This window comes from Lotus japonicus, chromosome 6 (genome assembly GCF_012489685.1).
Source record: "Lotus japonicus ecotype B-129 chromosome 6, LjGifu_v1.2".
Classification (NCBI taxonomy): Eukaryota; Viridiplantae; Streptophyta; class Magnoliopsida; order Fabales; family Fabaceae; genus Lotus; species Lotus japonicus.
This window is the reverse complement of record NC_080046.1, coordinates 60,534,323-60,555,146: the sequence shown is the minus strand read 5'-3', so window position 1 is coordinate 60,555,146 and position 20,824 is coordinate 60,534,323. Positions and strand designations below refer to the sequence as shown.

At 35.5% G+C, this 20,824-nt stretch overlaps 4 protein-coding genes across 5 annotated transcripts; 3 read left to right on the top strand and 1 right to left on the bottom strand.

Annotated features, from left to right (window-relative positions):
- The first annotated feature begins 453 nt into the window (after positions 1-453).
- LOC130726297 (RPM1-interacting protein 4-like) lies at positions 454-1,603 on the top strand. The gene is made up of 3 exons (XM_057577540.1): positions 454-849; positions 1,044-1,244; positions 1,461-1,603. Exons 1-3 carry the CDS (start codon positions 490-492, stop codon positions 1,491-1,493), a joined length of 594 nt encoding a protein of 197 aa, XP_057433523.1. The 5' UTR covers positions 454-489; the 3' UTR covers positions 1,494-1,603.
- Positions 1,604-2,818: 1,215 nt separating this feature from the next.
- Positions 2,819-6,871, top strand: LOC130726330 (EH domain-containing protein 1-like). Its single transcript, XM_057577577.1, has 15 exons — positions 2,819-2,968; positions 3,059-3,207; positions 3,301-3,358; positions 3,476-3,531; positions 3,646-3,685; positions 3,777-3,838; positions 4,554-4,667; positions 4,813-4,915; positions 5,004-5,053; positions 5,232-5,360; positions 5,438-5,689; positions 5,771-5,850; positions 6,085-6,205; positions 6,327-6,470; positions 6,555-6,871. The coding sequence occupies exons 1-15, from the start codon at positions 2,884-2,886 to the stop codon at positions 6,738-6,740; spliced, it is 1,629 nt and encodes a 542-aa protein (XP_057433560.1). The 5' UTR covers positions 2,819-2,883; the 3' UTR covers positions 6,741-6,871.
- A 431-nt stretch (positions 6,872-7,302) lies between these two features.
- LOC130722186 (tropinone reductase-like 3) lies at positions 7,303-9,861 on the top strand. 2 transcript variants are annotated; one of them, XM_057572836.1, is made up of 6 exons: positions 7,307-7,619; positions 8,265-8,381; positions 8,830-8,964; positions 9,076-9,201; positions 9,289-9,390; positions 9,478-9,861. In XM_057572836.1, exons 1-6 carry the CDS (start codon positions 7,482-7,484, stop codon positions 9,625-9,627), a joined length of 768 nt encoding a protein of 255 aa, XP_057428819.1. In that variant the 5' UTR covers positions 7,307-7,481; the 3' UTR covers positions 9,628-9,861. The 2 variants fall into 2 exon arrangements, with proteins under 2 accessions (XP_057428820.1, XP_057428819.1); XM_057572837.1 differs by lacking the exon at positions 8,265-8,381 and having other exon boundaries at positions 7,303-7,619.
- Positions 9,791-15,250, bottom strand: LOC130722185 (uncharacterized membrane protein At1g16860). The gene is made up of 4 exons (XM_057572835.1): positions 14,257-15,250; positions 12,828-12,983; positions 11,377-11,588; positions 9,791-10,474 (listed from the first exon to the last, which is right to left on the bottom strand). The coding sequence occupies exons 1-4, from the start codon at positions 15,214-15,216 to the stop codon at positions 10,282-10,284; spliced, it is 1,521 nt and encodes a 506-aa protein (XP_057428818.1). The 5' UTR covers positions 15,217-15,250; the 3' UTR covers positions 9,791-10,281.
- Positions 15,251-20,824: the final 5,574 nt, after the last annotated feature.

Here is a 20,824-nt window from a genome sequence, read left to right as displayed (position 1 = left end):
AGTTTGCATATAATGGTCCTAGAAAAATATAAATTAAAATGACCTTTCACCATCTGGTATCTACTATAGTACAATACATCCAATCAGAAAGAACTTCAAATAATGCTTCGGCAGTGCAAGATACTACTAGGACAGTGTTAAGACAGACTATGAAGAAGTAATGACTAATGACATGATCAAATAAAGGACATTGTGAGAAGGAGAATGTTGTTGCGGAGAGCACAACAAAACAGAAGGGAGCAATATATATTCCTCCCCTGCCTTTTAAAAATGCTAAAACTAGCTAGAAGAAAGCGACTCGCATTTTAATTTGCATTAAACAAATTAAAAGCAGCTTTGTAATCATCGATTGATGAATTTGTTGGGAGCCAAAGTTTGTAATTCTCCACAGTACTAAGTTATTCATAAACTATGAATTAGGGGTCTTTCAATCAAATTAACCATATATAGAAGACTAGCTATTCACCTTGTATCAACCATATTTTGCCAATGGCTCATTCTCAGCAGCAATCTCGTGTGCCAAAGTTTGGCAATTGGGACGACACTGACAACCTTCCATACACAGCATATTTTGAGAATGCACGCAGAGAAAAAGCAGCTGGGTTCATGGTGAACCCTAATGATCCAATGGAAAATCCAGAGGCTTTTGATCACATGTTCATGAGTGTAGGCGAAAATGTTGCTCATGCAGATCATCAAGTGAAGGCTTCTTCTCATCATAACTACTCACACAGGCAAAGTTCTGTAGAAAGAGGTCATGATTTTGCAGATCACAAGAGGAACATGTCCAAAGGAGTTAAGAGCAGGCACAAGAGCAGTGGAAGAAGATCTTCCTCTAATGACCATGCGGTAACCCTAAACCATCTTATGAGTTACTACTATTAATTAAGCTGATTTTCAGTTCAATACATCATTTGTTACCTTGTAAATTAGGAAAGTGATTTCCAATGCATATTCACCTAACAAAATGCTCTTGTTGAATTAGGCGAATCTCGAACGTGCTTTCACATTTATATATTTAATGTTATCTTATGGATTGACAGAATTATCAAGCAATACCCAAATTTGGTTCTTGGGATGTCAAAGACCCCAAATCAGGAGAGGGTTATACTACTATATTCAGCAAAAAGAAAATGCAAAGGCAAATAAAATCTAGCCACATCTCCAGCATAAGTGCTCCACAGATTAACAACTATTCAAATATTAAGAATCAGCATGCTGGACCTTCCTTCAGGTTATCTAAGGTATGCTACATGACATAACTTCAATTGTCCCAAGTTTCCTATACATTTTTTTCCCATTCGTTAACTCTGTGAAGGACAAGTTATATTTCTATTTTTTAAAATATGAGTTTATTTTATTTATTGATAATGAAAGTCAGTTTCGTCCATATATGCGAATAATGCGATGATTTCCATTTCGACAGCTAACATCATGAAATTTGTCATCATTTTGTGCAGTACTGTTGCTGTTTGTCTACAAAGGAAAGCTAATTAATGAACGCGGACTTGCTTTACTTTGGCCAACAAGATACTTAAATTTTTAGAAACTAAATAGATCACATGTATGAATATGAATATGAATATGAATATGAATGCAAGTATGCAACCAGTGTCACATATTAATCATTTGTGCTAGTATTGATTTTACTTATCCCTCTTAAAATGTTATACTAATATATATATTTCGGGATTATTTATTGTTGTTACATAACTCTTCATAATTATTTTAATTTGGTTTATTGGATCTTTAATTATCTTCCTTCCTCATGCTTCACTTATTGAATGGACTGAAATAAGTAATAATATACCTATTTATCGGTGCAACGACTAAAATTTAAATGTCCAATAATTATTTAAGTTCACACATATCACTTACGTCGAACATAATTGCATTCAACTGCTTGATTCGAAATGTTCAAATCCACTGATTAGTTACCCCTTCTACCAACACCTCATAAACTTACTAACTCAAATAAGCTCCTCAGTTCAAAATTCAAATCAATTTACTAACAACCAATCAATCAACATTTTGTGACTCAACTAACTAAACTTGTTGTCATATTTAGAACATATGATGGCTATTTGCGAAGGGATTGATGTTTTACATGCATATAATTTTTTTTTACGGATGTCCACCAGTTTGGAAAATGGTTGCATATCATTCCTAGTTAATATATTTCCTCAAATTTTAAACTTTCATTCTTACGGAGTCTAGCTTGCTTACGACTAGATTAACACCTTATTGGTTCACATTCATAATCTTTTTTAATCTTTTTTTTAGTAACTACATGCACATAGTTTAAGTTCATTAATTTAATCATATATCATTTGAAAAAAAAAAACACATTCTATTTAAAATAAACTGACGGCGCCCTTCCTTTTTTGAATTTGAAGTCCATATGAGTTTTCCCTTTTACTATTTATTTTTGAACACTCCTAAATCCCATTTGATTTTATATGTAATACAAATAATTTAATTTAATTTATCTATAATTTTCATTTTGGAGCGTGCACCTGCTAATTTACACAGAATGATTAATTAATTAATCAGTAGAAGACTAGACAGATAATGACCCGTGCGAGCGTTATTTATGTTCACCGTAACGGCCCCAACTCAATGGCGCCCAAATTCAAGAGTTCAAAAATGGAAAAGAAGCAATCCAATGCGGACCCGTCCACATAAACATACGGTGGACATCCAATCAGAACCTCACATCAAAGTATAGCAACCCGCCAATCCGTAATCTCACTTCAGAATCCACGTGTCAAAATCAGACACACATGAACCACCCTTTGAAACCTGATATAATAAGTAAGAAGAAGAAATAACCCTTCCCCTCTCATCTCTGCAATTCAAATTCCAAACTCTGGTTAGAGAGAAATGGTAGTTTCGAAGATGAAGACGACGGCGCGCTCCAAATCGGAATCGAAGACCTACGAAGAATGGTTCAAATTGGCAGATTCAGGTTAGTGTTGTTTGTTTCTCTCACTCTCTTTCTCTTCACGTTGCAATTTTCGAATCGATTCATTTTTTGATTTGGTGATTTTCATTGCAGATGGTGATGGTCGCATCAGTGGGAACGATGCTACCAATTTCTTCGCTCTCTCGAACCTGTCTCGCTCTCAACTCAAGCAGCTTTGGGCTCTCGCTGATACCAAGCGACAAGGCTTTCTTTCTTTCCCTGAGTTCGTTACTGCGATGCAGGTCGGTTCTCGAATCTAACTCATGTATCGTTTCTGATTCTGGTTGTATGAAGTGGATTTTGATGAATTCAATTTTCGTTTCCACACAAAACAGTTGGTTTCACTGGCACAAGCAGAATACGAATTGAACTCAGATATCCTCAAAACTGAAAGTAAGTGTAGTAGCATTGTTTGGATTACATGATGAAATTTGCAATTGTAAACGCAGATTCTGAATATTTTTTAACTCGTTTCAATTGAATTCGCTTTATGATTTTCGCGAATCGCAGTTGACAAGGAGAATATCAAACCTCCGGTGATGGAAGGACTTGATGCTTTTGCGAAGGTGAGATTGAGCAGTACTTTTTATCTCACTTTGTGATTTATAGCTTAGATCTTATAATTTCTATGCATTCTTTAGATTCTGTTTCCTTATTGTGTTCTTTCCTTTTCTTATCAGAAGAAGAGTTTAACAATTAATACCCTACCAGAAGTAAATGGTTAGATACATGACTTATTCTCTTTGATTATTCTTAGTATTGTATTCATTATTTCAGTAATTGATTAGGTTTTTTCACTGATGATATGCAGAGATTGCTAAGCCTCAACCATTTCTGGCTAACCCATGGTTTGCGTCAAAATCTTCGAAGAAGGTGATTCTCGTAATCTATTCTCGGATTTTTAGGTCTTACTTGTTTTTTATGAAATTAAAATTTTCAAGTTACATGTTTTGTGCAAACATATTATGAAATCTATGTTGTTTAGTTAGTTGTTGGGGCTGGATTTTATTATTTTGAAGAAGAATTCTCCATTACTTTTTATTTGATAGTCTAGTTATTACAGTCAAGAGATCCTTCAATCTTGCCCACGAGCAATGCTTGCTGAAAAACCTAATTAAAAGATTTCTAACACAATTATTGCAGTTTGGGGTTGTGTATAGGTTTTTACTTAATATTCAAGTGGTAGATGATACTCTCCGTGATTACTAGAATTCATCTTCCTTTTGTTGTTCTTCTAGCTGAAGAGGATAATTTGAAATAATGAACAATAAAATAAGGCCTCTTCTTTTCACTGTGAAGCAATATTTAGGTAATATTTGTTATAATTGATTTTCTGATGCCGAGGTGCTTGGTGAATGTTGTCAATTTTTCCACACTGTAATCATGGACTGTAGTATGTTTCTCCAGTCTCCACTTGTTCGTATTTTTTCGAGAGATAGATGTTCATTTGTTAAGAATTCATACTTCTTTTGAATTTGAATGTTTTTTGGGATCATTTCTTCTCAAATATCAAAATCTACTGCATATAGTTCTCCTGAATTTTAATGTTACCATATATATTCTAATCATGCTAGTTTGTTTTTCTTAGTTACCTCCAAGTGCAGTTACATCAATAGTTGATGGATTGAAGAGACTGTATAATGAGAGGCTAAAGCCCCTGGAAATCGCTTATCAATATAATGATTTTGCATCCCCATTGTTGGTAAGTGTTGTTTGCATCCAATGTACAAATAAAATTTATCACCTGCATGTGTGCCATGGACATAGTACTTGCTCTACTTAGCATGTCTTGTCCTGATAAATTTAATGATATTAACTTAAAAAATGTCTTCTTTTCTCCCTTTCAGACCAGCAGTGACTTTGATGCGAAACCCATGGTCATGCTTCTTGGTCAATATTCCACAGGAAAAACAACATTTATAAAACATTTGCTAAAATGTGACTATCCAGGTTGGTTAAGCTGTGGGTGACTTAGTAACATAAATAAACTACAATATTGATCTTGTTCCTATATTTTTTTAAACTCTTTCTTTGACAGGAGCACATGTTGGACCAGAACCTACAACCGATAGATTTGTTATTGTTATGGTACAGTACCTTTTTGTCCCAATATTACCTCTTGAAATCAATTAAGTTTCAACAGAAAAACATTCGTCTGTATGATAGAGATCATATTGATATTGTACTCTTATTTTTCTTCCATAAGTTGTGTTGCATATAATGTTTATGGGATTTGCTTCAAAACCCCCGATCTTTTTTTTAATAGTCAGGACCTGATGAGAGGAGTGTTCCTGGAAATACTATAGCTGTTGATGCTGACATGCCTTTTAGTGGCCTAACAACATTTGGAGGTTCATTCTTATCGAAGTTCCAATGTTCTCAAATGCCACATCCAGTGAGTTTTATTTATATTTCCAATCCTGGTGACTTTGTGATTATTTGTGCTTGAACTTGAAGCAATTTTTCTTTCAGTTGCTAGATGAAGTAACAATTGTGGACACTCCTGGTGTCCTATCTGGAGAGAAACAAAGGACTCAACGAAGCTATGATTTCACTGGTGTTGTTTCTTGGTTTGCTGCCAAATGTGATCTCATTCTTCTCCTATTTGATCCCCATAAACTTGACATCAGTGATGAGTTTAAACGAGTAATTGCATCTCTACATGGTAATGATGATAAGATACGGGTGGTTTTGAACAAGGCAGACCAAGTTAATACTCAACAGGTAAGACACTGAACAAAATTTAACCTGATTTGTTGTATTTCTAATCTTATGCTACTTACACACCCAATTGTAATATTGTAGCTTATGAGAGTTTATGGAGCCTTGATGTGGTCATTGGGGAAAGTTTTAAATACCCCTGAAGTTTCACGTGTATACATTGGGTAAGTTTTGTTATCTTTAAATATGTCTAATGATCTAGTGCCTTGTTTACAAGTGTACTTAACCATACTTCTAAACTTATACCATCTAGTGGGTGATTTGAAATTTCAAGTAAGATGTCAGCATACTCTTGGGCTTATTCGGAGTTTTAGTGAACAATTTGATATTTCTGTTTATTATTTACATAGCTTTTAGAAATTTGCATCTAATATATCCTTCTTTCCTGACTTCACAAGGTCATTTAATGATAAACCTATGGATGGAGGCTGTTCATTAGGACGGGATCTTTTTGAGAAGGAACAGAATGATCTACTAGCGGATTTGGTAGATATTCCAAAGAAGGCTGTCGATCGTCGGGTATTGTCACTTATTTCATATAATCTGTGACCTGTTGGTGCAATTTGAGTCAATTATACCCCTCATGCCTGCTACTATATATTTATTTCTGGTTTCTTTTGTTGTCAATTGAATGGTGCAGATAAATGAATTCGTTAAACGTGCTAGATCTGCAAAGATTCATGCATATATAATTAGCCATCTTAAGAAGGAGATGCCTGCAATAATGGGCAAAGCCAAGGCTCAACAAAAGCTTATAGATAACCTTGATGTTGAATTTGCAAAGGTCTTTCCTTCTCAACTTAACCCTTCCTTCCTTCCTTGGTTGCTTAATTTCTCTATTGCTTATAATTTTTGTTTTGCAAAACAGGTTCAAAGGGAGTATCATCTACCAGCCGGTGATTTTCCCAATGTAGAGCACTTCAAAGAAGTTTTAAGCCGTTATAGCATCGACAAATTTGAGAAACTAAAGCCTAAAATGATTCAAGCAGTGGATGACATGCTTGGGTATGAAATACCAGAGCTTTTGAGGAAATTCAGAAATCCTTATGAATAGTTGAAAAATGTTTTAGCATGTTATCAGTTGTAATATAAATTTTAGTGCCAGATTTTAATGTTTGAATTCATTATTACTGGATTGTGGATCATTTCATTTTCACTGTGAAATGTCGATATTTGGTTTCGTTATTAGACCCTAGTAAACATTTGTAGAACATTCCTATTTTATTTGCCTTATAACATTTGTAGGGCACCATATGAAGATGCTCTTTTATCAAACTTTTGTAGTGCTTTCGTTTGAGTGGGAGCTTGGGACCACCATGTTCGTAAACAGTGAATGTAGTGCTGATAAGAAATGAGTAGTTTTTTGAAATATTAAAAAAGGTAAAATAAAGAGAATAAATGAACTGTTCGTTTCATGTACATAAGGTGATGACCATTTGCAATTTTTTCCCCGGATCAAGGTTTTGAAAAACAACCTAGAGAATCTAACCATGAAAAAATTAAATAATAAGCAAAATGTGATAGTTAAAAACAAAAAACTGGATCCCTTGGATTGAACTAAACACCACCTTGGTCCTTTCCCCCTCCCTGTGGCAAATAAAACAGTAAAAATATGGTGGAGAAACATGGATCAAATGGAAATTACCTATTTCTCCGTGTCCTAGTAATGCTATAAACACAGACAGGATAGCAGAGTCAACTTCTCACAACTGAACAAGCCTCTTTCTCAGTTGTTTTATTATTGTGATAAAATTAGTCAACTCTTTCTGTTTTGTTGTGGAGGAGGAAACTAGAAATGGACAAGGCCAAACTTGGAAAGAGATTTGAAGGTAAGGTAGCCATAGTGACAGCTTCCACCCAGGGAATTGGCTTTAGCATCGCCGAGAGGCTAGGTTTGGAGGGTGCATCAGTTGTCATCTCTTCTCGCAAACAGGTTCATTCATGGGTGCTCTTCAAGCAACCATTTTTCAGCTCTTCCAACAAAAACAAAAATATACAAAAGAAATAAAAGATGACCTTAATATGGAGGAAGATTTCATTTTCTTTCCTTTTATTTTTCACTGTTTGATTGAATTTAATCTGGTGTTTAGATTCATGTCATGTTGCCCCCTGAGAAAATCTAGTATTTGGATTTAGATTAGATGACGTCAGGTTTTTCTGTGTTGATTCATCTTTTCCCTTGGAAAAATGCAGAGTAAAATGGTGGTCATTGGTGACAAAAGATTGGAAGAGCACATTGTCAAAAACACAAACTTATATAGTTTATGTGTTCCCTTTTATTATCTTTCCACATCTGACTCTCAACAGCAATATCATTTGATACTTCTGAACTGATATTTGTCCATAACTGATAAGTTCCACCCCCTATACTTGAAGGATAATGCTTAATGACTTGAAGCCATTATAAAACGAATTGACGAATGCTGAAGTGCCTTAATCTAATACCATCAATAGCCATCCCTCTACGATTTTAAATCTACCTTTTATTTCCATTAAAAAAATTGCAAGTGTAAATGTACTGTCGTTGTGGTTCTTCTCGTGCCATGAGTTAGCACTCATACTCGAAATATCGTTGTAGCAAAATGTCGATGAGGCTGCAGAGAAGCTGAGGGCTAAAGGAATTGAAGTATTGGCGGTTGTTTGTCACGTTTCAAATGCACAGCAGAGGAAGAATTTGATAGGAAAAACTATACAGGTGACATTTGAGACTTTCTTCAGATACACATTGAAATGTTTATTTGAGACTTCAAGTCTAAGAAGTTCTTTCCTTGTTTCTCTGTATTTATCAACTGGGTAAGGAAACTGTATCTGAGGACGGATGGATCAAACTTTCTTTGATTTTGCTGTCTTGATCTAGATCTAGATTGAGAATTAAGCCGGGTTTCGTTGACTTGAGTGCATTGGTTTGTGTAATCTTTATTAAAAATTAGTCTTTGCATGTACTTGAAAGCTGTTATTAGATGATAAGCATTCTGATTGACTCCAAATGAATTTCTTATGCGAGATTTTCATAGAAATTTCGTGTACTGCTCTTTCGATTGACATTAAGTGATTGGAGATTTGTAAAACTAGAAAAAAGAAAGACAGATTTTTTACACTGCAAATACCTAATACTAGAGGATTCATTCATGGTTTTGTTGCAGAAGTATGGAAAGATAGATGTTGTTGTGTCCAATGCTGCTGTAAATCCTTCTTTGGATCCCATTCTGAAGATACAAAATTCAATCCTTGACAAGCTGTGGGAGATAAATGTCAAATCCACTATACTTCTACTCAAGGTAACTAAAGAGTAGTACGCTTCAGCATATTCACTACATGTCATCCCCATGTGATCTTACTCAAACTAAAATTGTTTTATGGTGTGTTGTTTAATCATCTGGTTTATACAGGATGTAGCTCCCTACTTGCAGAAAGGTTCTTCTGTTGTTCTCATTTCCTCTCTTGTTGGTTATAACCCACCACCTACTATGGCTATGTATGGAGTGACCAAAACAGCCGTTCTAGGACTAACCAAAGTAGGTACTGGTCTTGCATTTGTTCCTTCATATACTCTAAACTGTCTTTTTCGTTAATCAGCTCACGATTTTTAATTCAATATGTAGGCACTGGCTAGTGAAATGGCACCCAATACTCGTGTAAATTGTGTTGTTCCTGGTCTTGTGCCAACTCATTTTACTGCATTCCTTACCAATAATGATGCTGCAGTGAGTATATGTGTGTAAAAAGGGTTCTATTTATAACTTGCTTCAAGTCTGCTCAATTGAATGGGTTTTGTTTGTGTGGTACTGCAGAGGGAGAAGGTTGAAGGGAATAAGTTAATTAGAAGGTGTGGTACAACTGAAGACATGGCTGCTGCCGCTGCGTTTCTGGCATCAGATGAGGCTTCTTATATAACAGGAGAAAATCTAGTGCTTGCTGGGGGAGTGTCTTCAAGGTTGTAGCTTCCAAGTTCATCTTCTAGGCCCTAGCCCAAAAGTTTAGTTTCATAATTCGTTATTGTTGTTTTGCCATGTCTGTATTGTCTTTTTCCTAGTGTATCATGCTTTCATTGCTCACAAACATCACTGCTCATTCTACCAGCATGATTCATAAAACACAAGGGGGTAACACAAAAACGAAAGCTAAAACTTACTTTTAGGCAACATTTATACAAATTGTGGTAACATTTGATGGTTTTCAGCTTTTACAGCCGCTAACAAGAGCGGTACACAATATATCAACTTATGAATACAACTTAACTCATACCTGGCAATTAATACAAAGCTACATTCCGGCTTACAATTAACTAATACATTACTTTGAACCCCTTCGGGCAACTCTACCTATGTACATAAAATAAGCAGAAAAAAGGACAATGTGGAACTTCGTGGAAACGTGGATATTACACCCTTGATGGATCCTCACGTCATATTCTGATTACTATGACAATATTAGTTATCTACTTTGCATCTCTTCTTCCAAGCCAATTTACAGAAAAACTTGCTAGTGGAATACATTCAGATTCTGTAGTGTAGGACTTCCCCCATTAGTTTTTTTGCCATTTCAGTATTGCAAGTTGCAACACTGCCTTTCCAAGGAAAACAGCAAGCAAGATACTAAACAGGAATAACATCACTGTTTTGATTATCCTCGCATGTTAAGATAAGACCTTCGGCATAGGTTGGCAAAAGGCAGCGGAGCCATTGACAGCCTGTTGAGACAGGCTCTGTTGAAGGAACAATCATGAGCACATTATCATGTCGGCGGACAACTCCCATCACACTCACGGTGCTACCTTCTTTGATGTACCTGTGCATTACCCAAATTTGCTAAGTGCCAAACAACACTTAAGGAAATCCTAAAAGAGTAAATAAATAAGAAAGAAACCATCTAGGAGCATGATGTAGTAGTAAGGGTAAAATAAGAGAACACTCTTACATTGGTCTCTCCTCCATTTTAACAAACTACATTCTCCTTCCCAGAAATATTAACTTGTGCTACACTTTAATCTATTTTAATTGAACAAACCTCTTAGACCTACTATTGACTTCTAGGCTCCAAAAGATGAAGTGAAAATTTTAGATGAACTTCCACAGTCGATAGTATAGGAGTTCCAAATTGATAAGTGGTATCAACGTTTGCTGTAGGTGACACTGGAAATTGCAGAGACAGCGCGAGAGAGGAAGTATATTCATAGTTGTCGCGAAAAATGGGCTACATTTCATCTCTCAAGGAGCAGAAGTTAAGTCATAAAGATTCAAGGTAAGAACAATATCATCTAAGCATCTCTCAGTGACGGGGAGTGTAATTTTGTTTGGCACTGACACTAAAGCTTATTTGCTAAGAAAAATAAGGGCAGAGTAGGAATGTAAGGGAGGAATCAACGAAAGAATATTAACTAGTTGGCCCAAATTAACTTGTGGACCCAGAGCATGACTGAATAGACAGTTGGAGTGTGTACATGGAGAGAGTCCTGACAGGGAGAAATTTTGGGGTCAAACTGGTGGTCTTTGGACTGGTTCAGATTGCTAATTGCAGTCTCTGGCTATCTTTTTTTCCATCTCTTTGCTACTAAGTCTATGTTTTCCAGAGGATTTTTCTCTGTTGTAAGGAGTTGAGCTCCCTTTCTGTACGATAAATGATATTCAAAGATTTTCAGTTCCTGCCAAAATTAACTCAAATAGTAAACCACAAAATAATGTAGTCCGTACCCTTCCTTGAGGCGCATTATCCGGTCATCACTAGAGAGTTTGCGATCTGCAAGCCAGCCAACAAAATTTGGAGATAACTCTCTGTTTCCCTTTGTTACATCAACTACAGTAGTTGGATTCACGAAAGGAGCAACCTTGGCACCATAGCCTGCTTTCACTAATGCTCTTAATCCAGTCTGGAAATCTGATATATAGAAGTCTGCTACGTATTTCTGTTCATAGAAAATTATAAACTTGTTGCTCCTAGTATAGAGTAATACAGACAGACTCACCACACAGTAATCAAACAGCCAGACAGAAATAAAAATACAAATTAAAACCCTTAAGCAGCAGTTTCCTGCAATAGAGAGTTCTAGTGAATCAAAGCTCATACAAGACATGAGATGGTAAGTTTCAATGAATTTACTGTTTTGAATTTGAAGCTACATAACACATGTAGAGTTAATTGACTCTAACCACAATGCACTTGAAATGGCTAACTGGACATAATAATTCAGTCAGGTGCATGAAAATTAAAGGCACAGTACAAGATATTTGGGTATTTTCTTGTACTGGCTAACAGTAATTGTGTGTTTTGGCTTTCTATCTATCTAAGAATGATTCATTAAAAGACATGCATGTTAATGAGTTTAAGTAATCCTAGTATTTTTGGCTTTACAAATCTTAGGTGGATGGGAAGTGAGGTTGGCCAGCATGGGTTGGACTTGAATCCAACAGAATCTGATGGTTGGAGGGCTCCTAAGGATTTGCTGAAATAAGCTAGGTTGCTCTTAAGGGAGCATGCACTGTAGTGTTTTTGCTATCACTATTCAATGGAATCAACACTTCCAGTTTCATTAGACTTTGTCATCTTGAACTCATATGACTGTTGACTATGTAGTATGTAGAAATACTTTCTATTGATATCATGTGACACGTGAAGTAAAATAGATGTTAAAAGTTATCCAGCAAGTGTAGACAGTTTAAGTGACAGAAAAGTAGTAGGGGCAATGATTATTTTAATTTTCTTCTGGTCTCTAGTGTTCATTCTTATCATATCATCTTTACCCTCCTCAAGCATATTTGAATTTCGGAAAATTACATTGACTTGCGTATACATCATTAGATCAATAGATTACATTCGAACTATAGACGCAATGTAATGTCAGCTTTTTAATCAAATGGCAAGGGCTAAAAGCTAAAGAATTGTAAACAACTTATGCACTTGCCAGTCCTAGTCCACACCCAATTCTCTGAGGAAATCAAACACTGCACTGAGACTGCTAATCAATATATTATCTACAAATAAACTTGTCTTAAGTATCTAGTCATTACATATTTTGGCCTTTTAGGTACCCATTGAATCAATATAGGTCTGTGTGCGTAAGTGGCTTCCCAATCTTATCAAATTGTGCATATCCTGAATCAGTAGTTCAATACATAGCATCAATGAAGTAGTTGAACAAACTAACCTCGGAGTATCTAGAACCCCAGGATAAGCAACGATGTTTGGGATTAGCTGATGTTCCACCCAATCCTTTATATTCAAATAGTTCAGTGGAGACATATACACATCTAGGTACTCTTTGGTAGGACGACTCCAAAGGAATACTGCCACAGGTTACAACCTACAGAAGAAACAGGAGAAATATAAAAAACTATTCTGAAAATCAGGCCTTCTTTTCCTCGTCCAGGCAAGGCTATTATTAGAATACACTTTTTTCACACTATTCCAGAACTATACCAATGACGGCAACTCCCTATCATAAAAACAGTAAAAGCTTGAAGGCTTCAGTAAAGAACAAAATTGTGGGGAAATGGGCATGCAGAATAGCACAACATTCTCATCCATACACAAAAGAAGGCCATTTAATTGCTAGTGTAAATAAATGAACCAAAAATTAAGAGTAAGTGGTGAACCTGCCAGGAGTATTATTAAAACAAGTAAGAATTTAACAGCCTGACAAGTATGATAATCAACATTGTATAGCAGAAGATTTTGCCCTGCAGCCTGTTCTTAAATGGTAACCAGGAAACCTAATGTTGTGGGAAGAGATAGAAAAGGAAGGGGAGGTGAAGAAAAAACAACTACTCAAGTGCTATGCAATTCTGTAGTAAACTAGTAATATAAACTTCCCTAAATACCACAAAGTAGTCGAATCAAAGAAGCCAAGTTTAATATCCAATCACTTTTGTAAAAGGATATGATTACATAGCAACAATATTTTGTAACAAGCCAAAAAGCCTTCCTAATTTTGACATTCTTAAAGAAGAAAATATTTGATCCTTCTTTAGTCCACCCCATAAATGCACATGATACATCATTATCCCTTACCACCCCGTAAATGCACATTATGCATCATTATCCCATACCACATCTACACTGAATTCAAGCTGTCACCATTATCATATCAGAACGTTAAAATTTGATTGACTGAAAAAATCATTCCAAAAAAATGCAAGTAAGCACCTTTCTTTTGAGCAATATTTTAGCCCCTTCTGCTGTTCGTTCTATAAGATCAATAAATCATATCCATATATGGCAGCAAAAATCACTAGCTTAAATACTGATATTCCACACTCTATCAACCCTAGAAGAGAATCGTTCAATATATAGGGACAAGACAAACAAGTACAAAAATAGTGGTCACAATCATCATGCCAAACTCATCCTTGGTCACACAAGTATCAAACCCATACCAAAATCAAAAACCCATACCTAACAAGAAATCATTAAATTAAATATTAAATAAAACAAAATCTCCCCACACTCACTATAATGTTAGGTGAAGGAAGAAAACGTGATCATAAATAAATATTCAACAAATAAATAATTTGGCATCATTAGCAAGCATTAATGAGGGATTAATATGGAAAGAAGAAAAGATTAAAGAAAAATACCCCAGTAACCTTGACATACTGTCCATCAATGGCACCTCTAAGCTCAGCATCAGGGTACCTTTTGACAAACCCTAAAAGCCCTCTTCTTCCCCAACAACAATTCCAAATCATCAACACCACAACAGGCACAATAATCCCCCCTAACGCCACCAAGATCACCGCCTTCTTCACCGCCACCACCAGAAACACCCCAACAAGCAAACTCATCGCCACCACCACCAGAAACACCCACACCACCGCCCTCGAAACCCTAAACCCCACCTTCACCTCCTCGCTCAAACTCGTCACCGCCGACCCGTATACCGCCTTCCCCACCGACCCGGTTGGCTGCTCCAGCTGACCCGACCGCCGACCACCCCCAATCGGACCCGACGTTATCAGCCCCGTCGGACCTATCGGACCAGACCCGGAAGATTTCCTCGGTAACGGACCCGAACCGCTGGTTCTCCCAGCATGACCCGAATTGGGTCCGGATCTCACCGGGCCGCTACTCTGCTGAGAGGAGGAAGAGGCGCGCGAAGGTTTGGTGGGATCGAGGGTGGGGATTTCCAGCATTTTCCCGAGCTCGCCGGATTTCTTTGGGTCGCCGCCGGTGTATGGAACCGACCGCGACGCCATTGTTGGCTGGCGCTCGGTTTTCGGTTGTTCGGGTCGACCCGAGACGTAGAGCCCGCTGCTGAGCTGGTGTGAAGGGATTCGAGTCCCCATTTGGAAACTTTCAGTGCAGAAGAGTGAAGAGATTCTTCTTCTTCTTCTTCTTCTTCTTCTTCTTGTTGCTGTTACTGTTGATGTTGTTGTTGTTGGTGTTCCACCACTTTGTGTGTGGAGTGAGTGGAAGTGAAGGTAAAGAAGTTGGAAGTGGGAGAGAGAAGGTTTCAATGGAATTGCAGAAAGGGGGTTCAGGTTTGTGATAATGGCATTTAGGTCCCTGTCTCTTTCAATGGTTGTGACTTGTGACATCAAAATGAAAGGAAAAAAAAAAGAAACATTGTGCTTGATGATGCTAATAATGTTGAGGTTGTGAGAAGGGTAAACAGGGGTAGAGTATTTTGTTGCTGGTTTATTTGCATCTTCATGCTTTCCTTTTGTCCCCACTCTTTTCTCTTCATTTTACTATTTTGCCCTTTTTTTTCTTTTTTACTACTTTTACCTTTCTTTTCCACTGCTACTTTTTCTCCACTCTTACTATATTCTTTTTCTATTATGGTGATAATGTCTTGATATAAGTGGGTGTTATGTTCCATTGTTCCTGAACTTGTTAGAACTTTGCCTAGCTCTTCATATATTGACTTGGAAGTATAAAACATTAAAACAGATGAAATTTTCTCATAATGTTAATTTTTCAAATAATTTAGGAGATTAAGGACATAGGGACAAAGCTTTGCGTTGATATAAACTTTTGAACTGTAACAGCAAATGAAAGTTCTATTGATTATAGAATTAAAAAGCTATGAGACAAAAATCACATTTGAGTTCGAATTAACATGTGGCGGCAAAACCTTTCAAAAGATTTAAAAAAGAAAAACACTACATGAGGTAACACTAATCTCATTTTGAAAGAGAAATAAAATATTATCATTAGATTAATTATAAAAAATTCCCTCAAAGAATAAAGAATAACATAACGTCATAACACATTGAGGCAAAAATGCATGTGTTCATGAAAGAATAAAGAGACTAAGTGAGTCAACAATGATACTTCGCTATTCGAGTTTTTGTATTATCTTCACTATATCATTTCTATTGTAGATATATGTGTTATAAAGGGTGAGAAATAGGGTTTCCGAGCTTAATGATCTTCTTCATTGTTTGTTTGACTGCAATCCTCCTTAAACAAAGTCAGGGGAGATGATTTTTTTATTTCCTTTCTCTTGAACCATTATGCCATTGTAGACTTCGAGTGGAATTAGTGGTAGTGTCTTAAGAATTAAGATTGATGAACCAGTTGGGCCAAAATCCATGATAGTACAATATGAAATCCCCTCATTTTAAATGAGTACTAGAGAAATTGACAATTATAATATATACAAATATATATATATGGATAATTTTTTTAAAAAAATTAATTTAATTTTTATACACCAACCTAATAACCTGAACCAAACTATCTAAATTTTAATAAATTTGTTCGATTTGAGTTTGGGTTGTTGAAGAAAAAACTCGAACCTAACAACAAAACCAAATAAATTAATTGGTACGAATTTTATTTCACTTCAAACATAAACCAACTCAGATTTATCTCCTTATATTCCTTTAATGTGAATTAACGGGTAAAGTAAGATATTTTACCATTAATATTGATTATATAATTTTAAAAGTTAATGAAAACAATCAATAATGTGATTTTCTCGAGGCGAACTAGTTCCTAGACTTATTTTACCATAGAAAGTGAATAAACTAGTTCCTAGTTTATTTCTTAACCACACCAAACCCATTTATTCTTTCAAAATTTTCCTGTCATTTTCTCAATTTTATTTTGGTCGATGTCATTTTCTCAATTAAAACACACGAAAAATCTGAAAAATGAGATCTCTTGGGCCTTGTGATGGATGCATGACCTTTCATAATGTAGTAGTATAAAATTTCAAACCATAATTCGAATAAAATTCACTGTTATCCTCTTATTTTTAAATCATAAATTTTGAGTTTGAAACGCGCATTCAAACATGAATCCAAACAAGAACAGATTCTCATGTTGGAGCTAGAAGATTTTGTAGCCTCTTATTATTACAATAGCCTTGGTGTCAAAATGATGATAGATTGAACGGTATGGATGTAAATTCCAAGGGCCCATCACCGTTCACTTAATGGTGTGGGACAGAACAAATTTAACTATCAAGCAGCAGTAGTAGATCTACGATCTCTATCAAGTGCCCACAATTGAGAGCCTCTTATCGTGTTATCTGCAACAACGTTCCAAAGGAGCACAACCCCAAACACATAAAAATGGGACCCTTCTTCTCAAATAAAACTGGTTTATGGTCCCCATTGCTTTAAGGTTCATTGTGATCTGATTGATCATGTGAACTAATTAATCAACCTCCAAGCACTTGGGAGCCTAATTAAGTGGTTAATTTAGTCCTGTTTGTTTTCGGATTTTCTGAAACTTAGTATAGAATGTCTTATATAAATAAATAAATAACGTCTAAATGTTCTTATAATTATAATTAGGAAAGGAGTATTAAAAATCATGAAACCTTTAATGACTATATAGTTTTTTAATTTTTTTCATTATATTATACTATTGCATGATAGGAGGAGGGATTAGTGTCTGTTAATTTAGTTACTAGTAACATTAATAGGATTCCCGCCACGCGAAGCACATGTGGAGGTCAATATAGTAAATTTGTGACGTAGTGGAAGTCGGTGGAGAGATAGATGCGGCTCCAAGGTTACAAAAGGACGAAAATATCCTTTCAACTCAAAAGAATATGGATGATTAAAAGGTGCGTGCGTGGATGAAAAGTGCATTCCCCTTTTACCCTCCATATTTGTTCACTTCTTCCCTTATAGGTGAGACCAAAAATCGAAACAGTAAAAACCTAATTTGGGAGATCAAACCAAAGCAGTAGTGTGAGTGGGATCGCATTTTCTGGTTGCAATGTGTGAAATCAAACTAATTAACTACCAGCTGTTCGGTTTCTGTTGATAAACCCCCCATTAGAGCATATCCTAGAGTTTAATTAAATGTGAGGAGAAACCTGTTAACAAAAGCCCAACCGTCACATCTTTTTAGACCCCAAAATGAAATAAAGTCGTTATATATTACTATGATTATAGAAAAGAGAAAAGAAAGGATTGAGAGATATAATAAGCGTGATGAAATGTGTTGACAAGTCTCAAATTAGTTAAAGATATGACTAAAATAACTTTAATATATGAGAAGACAATCACAATCTATTAAGCTAGTTTTTTTAATAGAGTTAACCCTTCTCAACTTTTAATACAAGGGAGCCCCTAATATGTACAACTTTTAAAGTAGTGTAATTTTATACCACTTTTTTTAACCTACTATAACAGGTCAACATATCGTTTTTTAAAGAATTTAATATATGACAAATTCTTAATGTTATTTTTTCTAAAAAAAAAATAATGTGTTAACCTGCTATACCCGGCTAAAGTAGGTGGTGTAAAATTACACCACTTTAAAAGTGGTGCATATTAGGGAGAGTCTTAATGCAAATATGAATAATATAATTCCACAATCAGCAAGTTTTGTGAAAACAAGTTCACACTTCTCCACCTCTCAATAACCATCAATCTATTTACTTCTTGCATGTTATCCGTATATTGTGCTCTATTTAATTTTGCCTTTTTCTAGGGTGTGGGTGTTGGACTCAATTAAAGAAACATCTTCCGCTTAAGCTTGCCAATTGCCATCAATCAGTCGTTTCGGACTGAATTAGAGACGTGTAAATGTAATAGTTAACTATTCAATATTTTAGAATCCCATGAGCAAGGTTGGTGATCTTTAGCTTTCTTAAGCTAATTATATGTACCCCGAATCCTTGGCATCACGTATCTCAACCTTAACTTATGTTCTCTACAATCTATTCAAAAGGATTTTGAGTATCACTTTAATTTCTTTTCTTTTTCGTTCATAATATAGTATTCCCGGCCGATGGGTGCAATTAAACACATTGCATTGGTTAGTGGGTGTACTAGGAGGTAAATAACCGATTACAAATATGTTATATTATAATGAATGAAAATCGAACATCCAACCTCATACTTAATTACTTTTCTAAATGGGTTCACAATATCCCCTTGTCGGAAAAATAAGAATTTGGTCCCTCATTTAAAACATAGGAATGCCACACTTCCACATATAAGTGTGGCGGTGACACTTACTAAGTTGGTTGGAGCCATCACCTAACAAGAACTAAAATTGAATAATTTTCCGAACATTGAAATTATATTTAAACTCTACTCCAACTATGAACGATATTTAAACTTCACCTATTATACAGAGACCGAAATTTTAGTTAACCTTATTTTTATTAAGCCGATCTCACTTGAGTTTACTTATGACTCATCAATATGAAACTATGTATCTTCCCCTTTAGGAAACTTGTCATCATTTAACTCAGTCTCAGTAATGAGTCATCAGTGAAGTGATCAACGAGAGAGCCCATGAGAAACAGTAATATATATATATATATATATATATATATATATATATATATATATATGCAATACGTAGAGAGAAATAAATCTCAAAATCCTTATTGTCCATATTGAATAATTAAGGTGGAAGAGAAATTAGTTTGAGGAGGCACGTTAAAGAAGTATTTGTGTAATAAAGATTTGTGAACCACTCTTTTTTGTGTAGATATCAAAATATATGAAGATAAGATAATAAAATAAGAAATGTGATGTGTAATGCGATAGAAAGAGAAAAATATAGAAAACAAAATGGTGTATATGAGTCTTTTTTGTAGTACATTTTTTTTTTGTCAAATTGCTTTGTAGTACATGAAAAGGTTTTTTTTTCTTGATCAAAATGAAAAGGATAAAAGGGACAACATGCAAAAGAAAAGAGGACAAAACAAAGAGAGCCTAGAAAAGCCCAAAAATTAAGGCCCATAAGTGTAAAAGGAAGAAGATGCAAATAAACGGACACGCTCACAATAATATAAGGCTGGAATAGTTTTTCTTCTATAATTCTTTTTTTTTTTTGAAATTTGCTAGAATTCAATTTAGAGAGAACTTTGTGTTTGGACCAACAGGGAAAAAAACACCCTCATCTTATAAGCCCACACCACAAAGATCTGCAGCATTTCAACCAGCATATCCTAGTCATCGGACTGTCTACGTGCCGCAATCTGTGATAAAGAAACCTTGAATGGTGAAGTAGAGATTTTGGTCCCACTATATTGTTATGCTCCTTTTCTCTTCAACCCAACTTCTGTTCTGTTTTCCACACTTAGTATTTTCATTTCTCAAAATACTAGCCTTCAATATAAGATTCCACACTTTATTCTTTTCTCCCACCAAGCTTCAAGTGCAAGCCTTCAATGATTCGAAACCAATCAAACAGTTATGCATCTTTTGGCCTAGTGCTCTATTTGGAATAATAAAGTAAAGGAACCTTGTATGGATGGAAGAGAATTGAAGCCAATATAATAGGCCAATTGCTAACTAAAGTACCATGTGTACAACTATCCAGTACAGTACATCAGCAAAGACTAGTTTCATATATCTTTCACTGCATAATTGAGGAAATCACTAGTGACCACGTGTATGTTTGGTTTAGCATTGATGCTAACGCTAGTGTGGTGATTTCATTAAGTATGAATGAATATCAAATAAGCTCAGTTCTGAAACATTAAGTTTAATATGGATCAGAAAAATAAATTTTAACGCTCAAAGTTGATCTAAATTGAATTCGACGAAAAACCAAACATGAGCTAAGTGATAGCAATCAAGTCAATCAAGCGGTTCTTGAGTTGGCACGTCTTTGTTACATGCCACCTGTATTCTAAGACTTTGTTGTGTCCCACACAACAAGGATGGGATATATCCAAAGTGTGGGAAAAGACTGCATGCAAATCAAAGTGCAAATTGT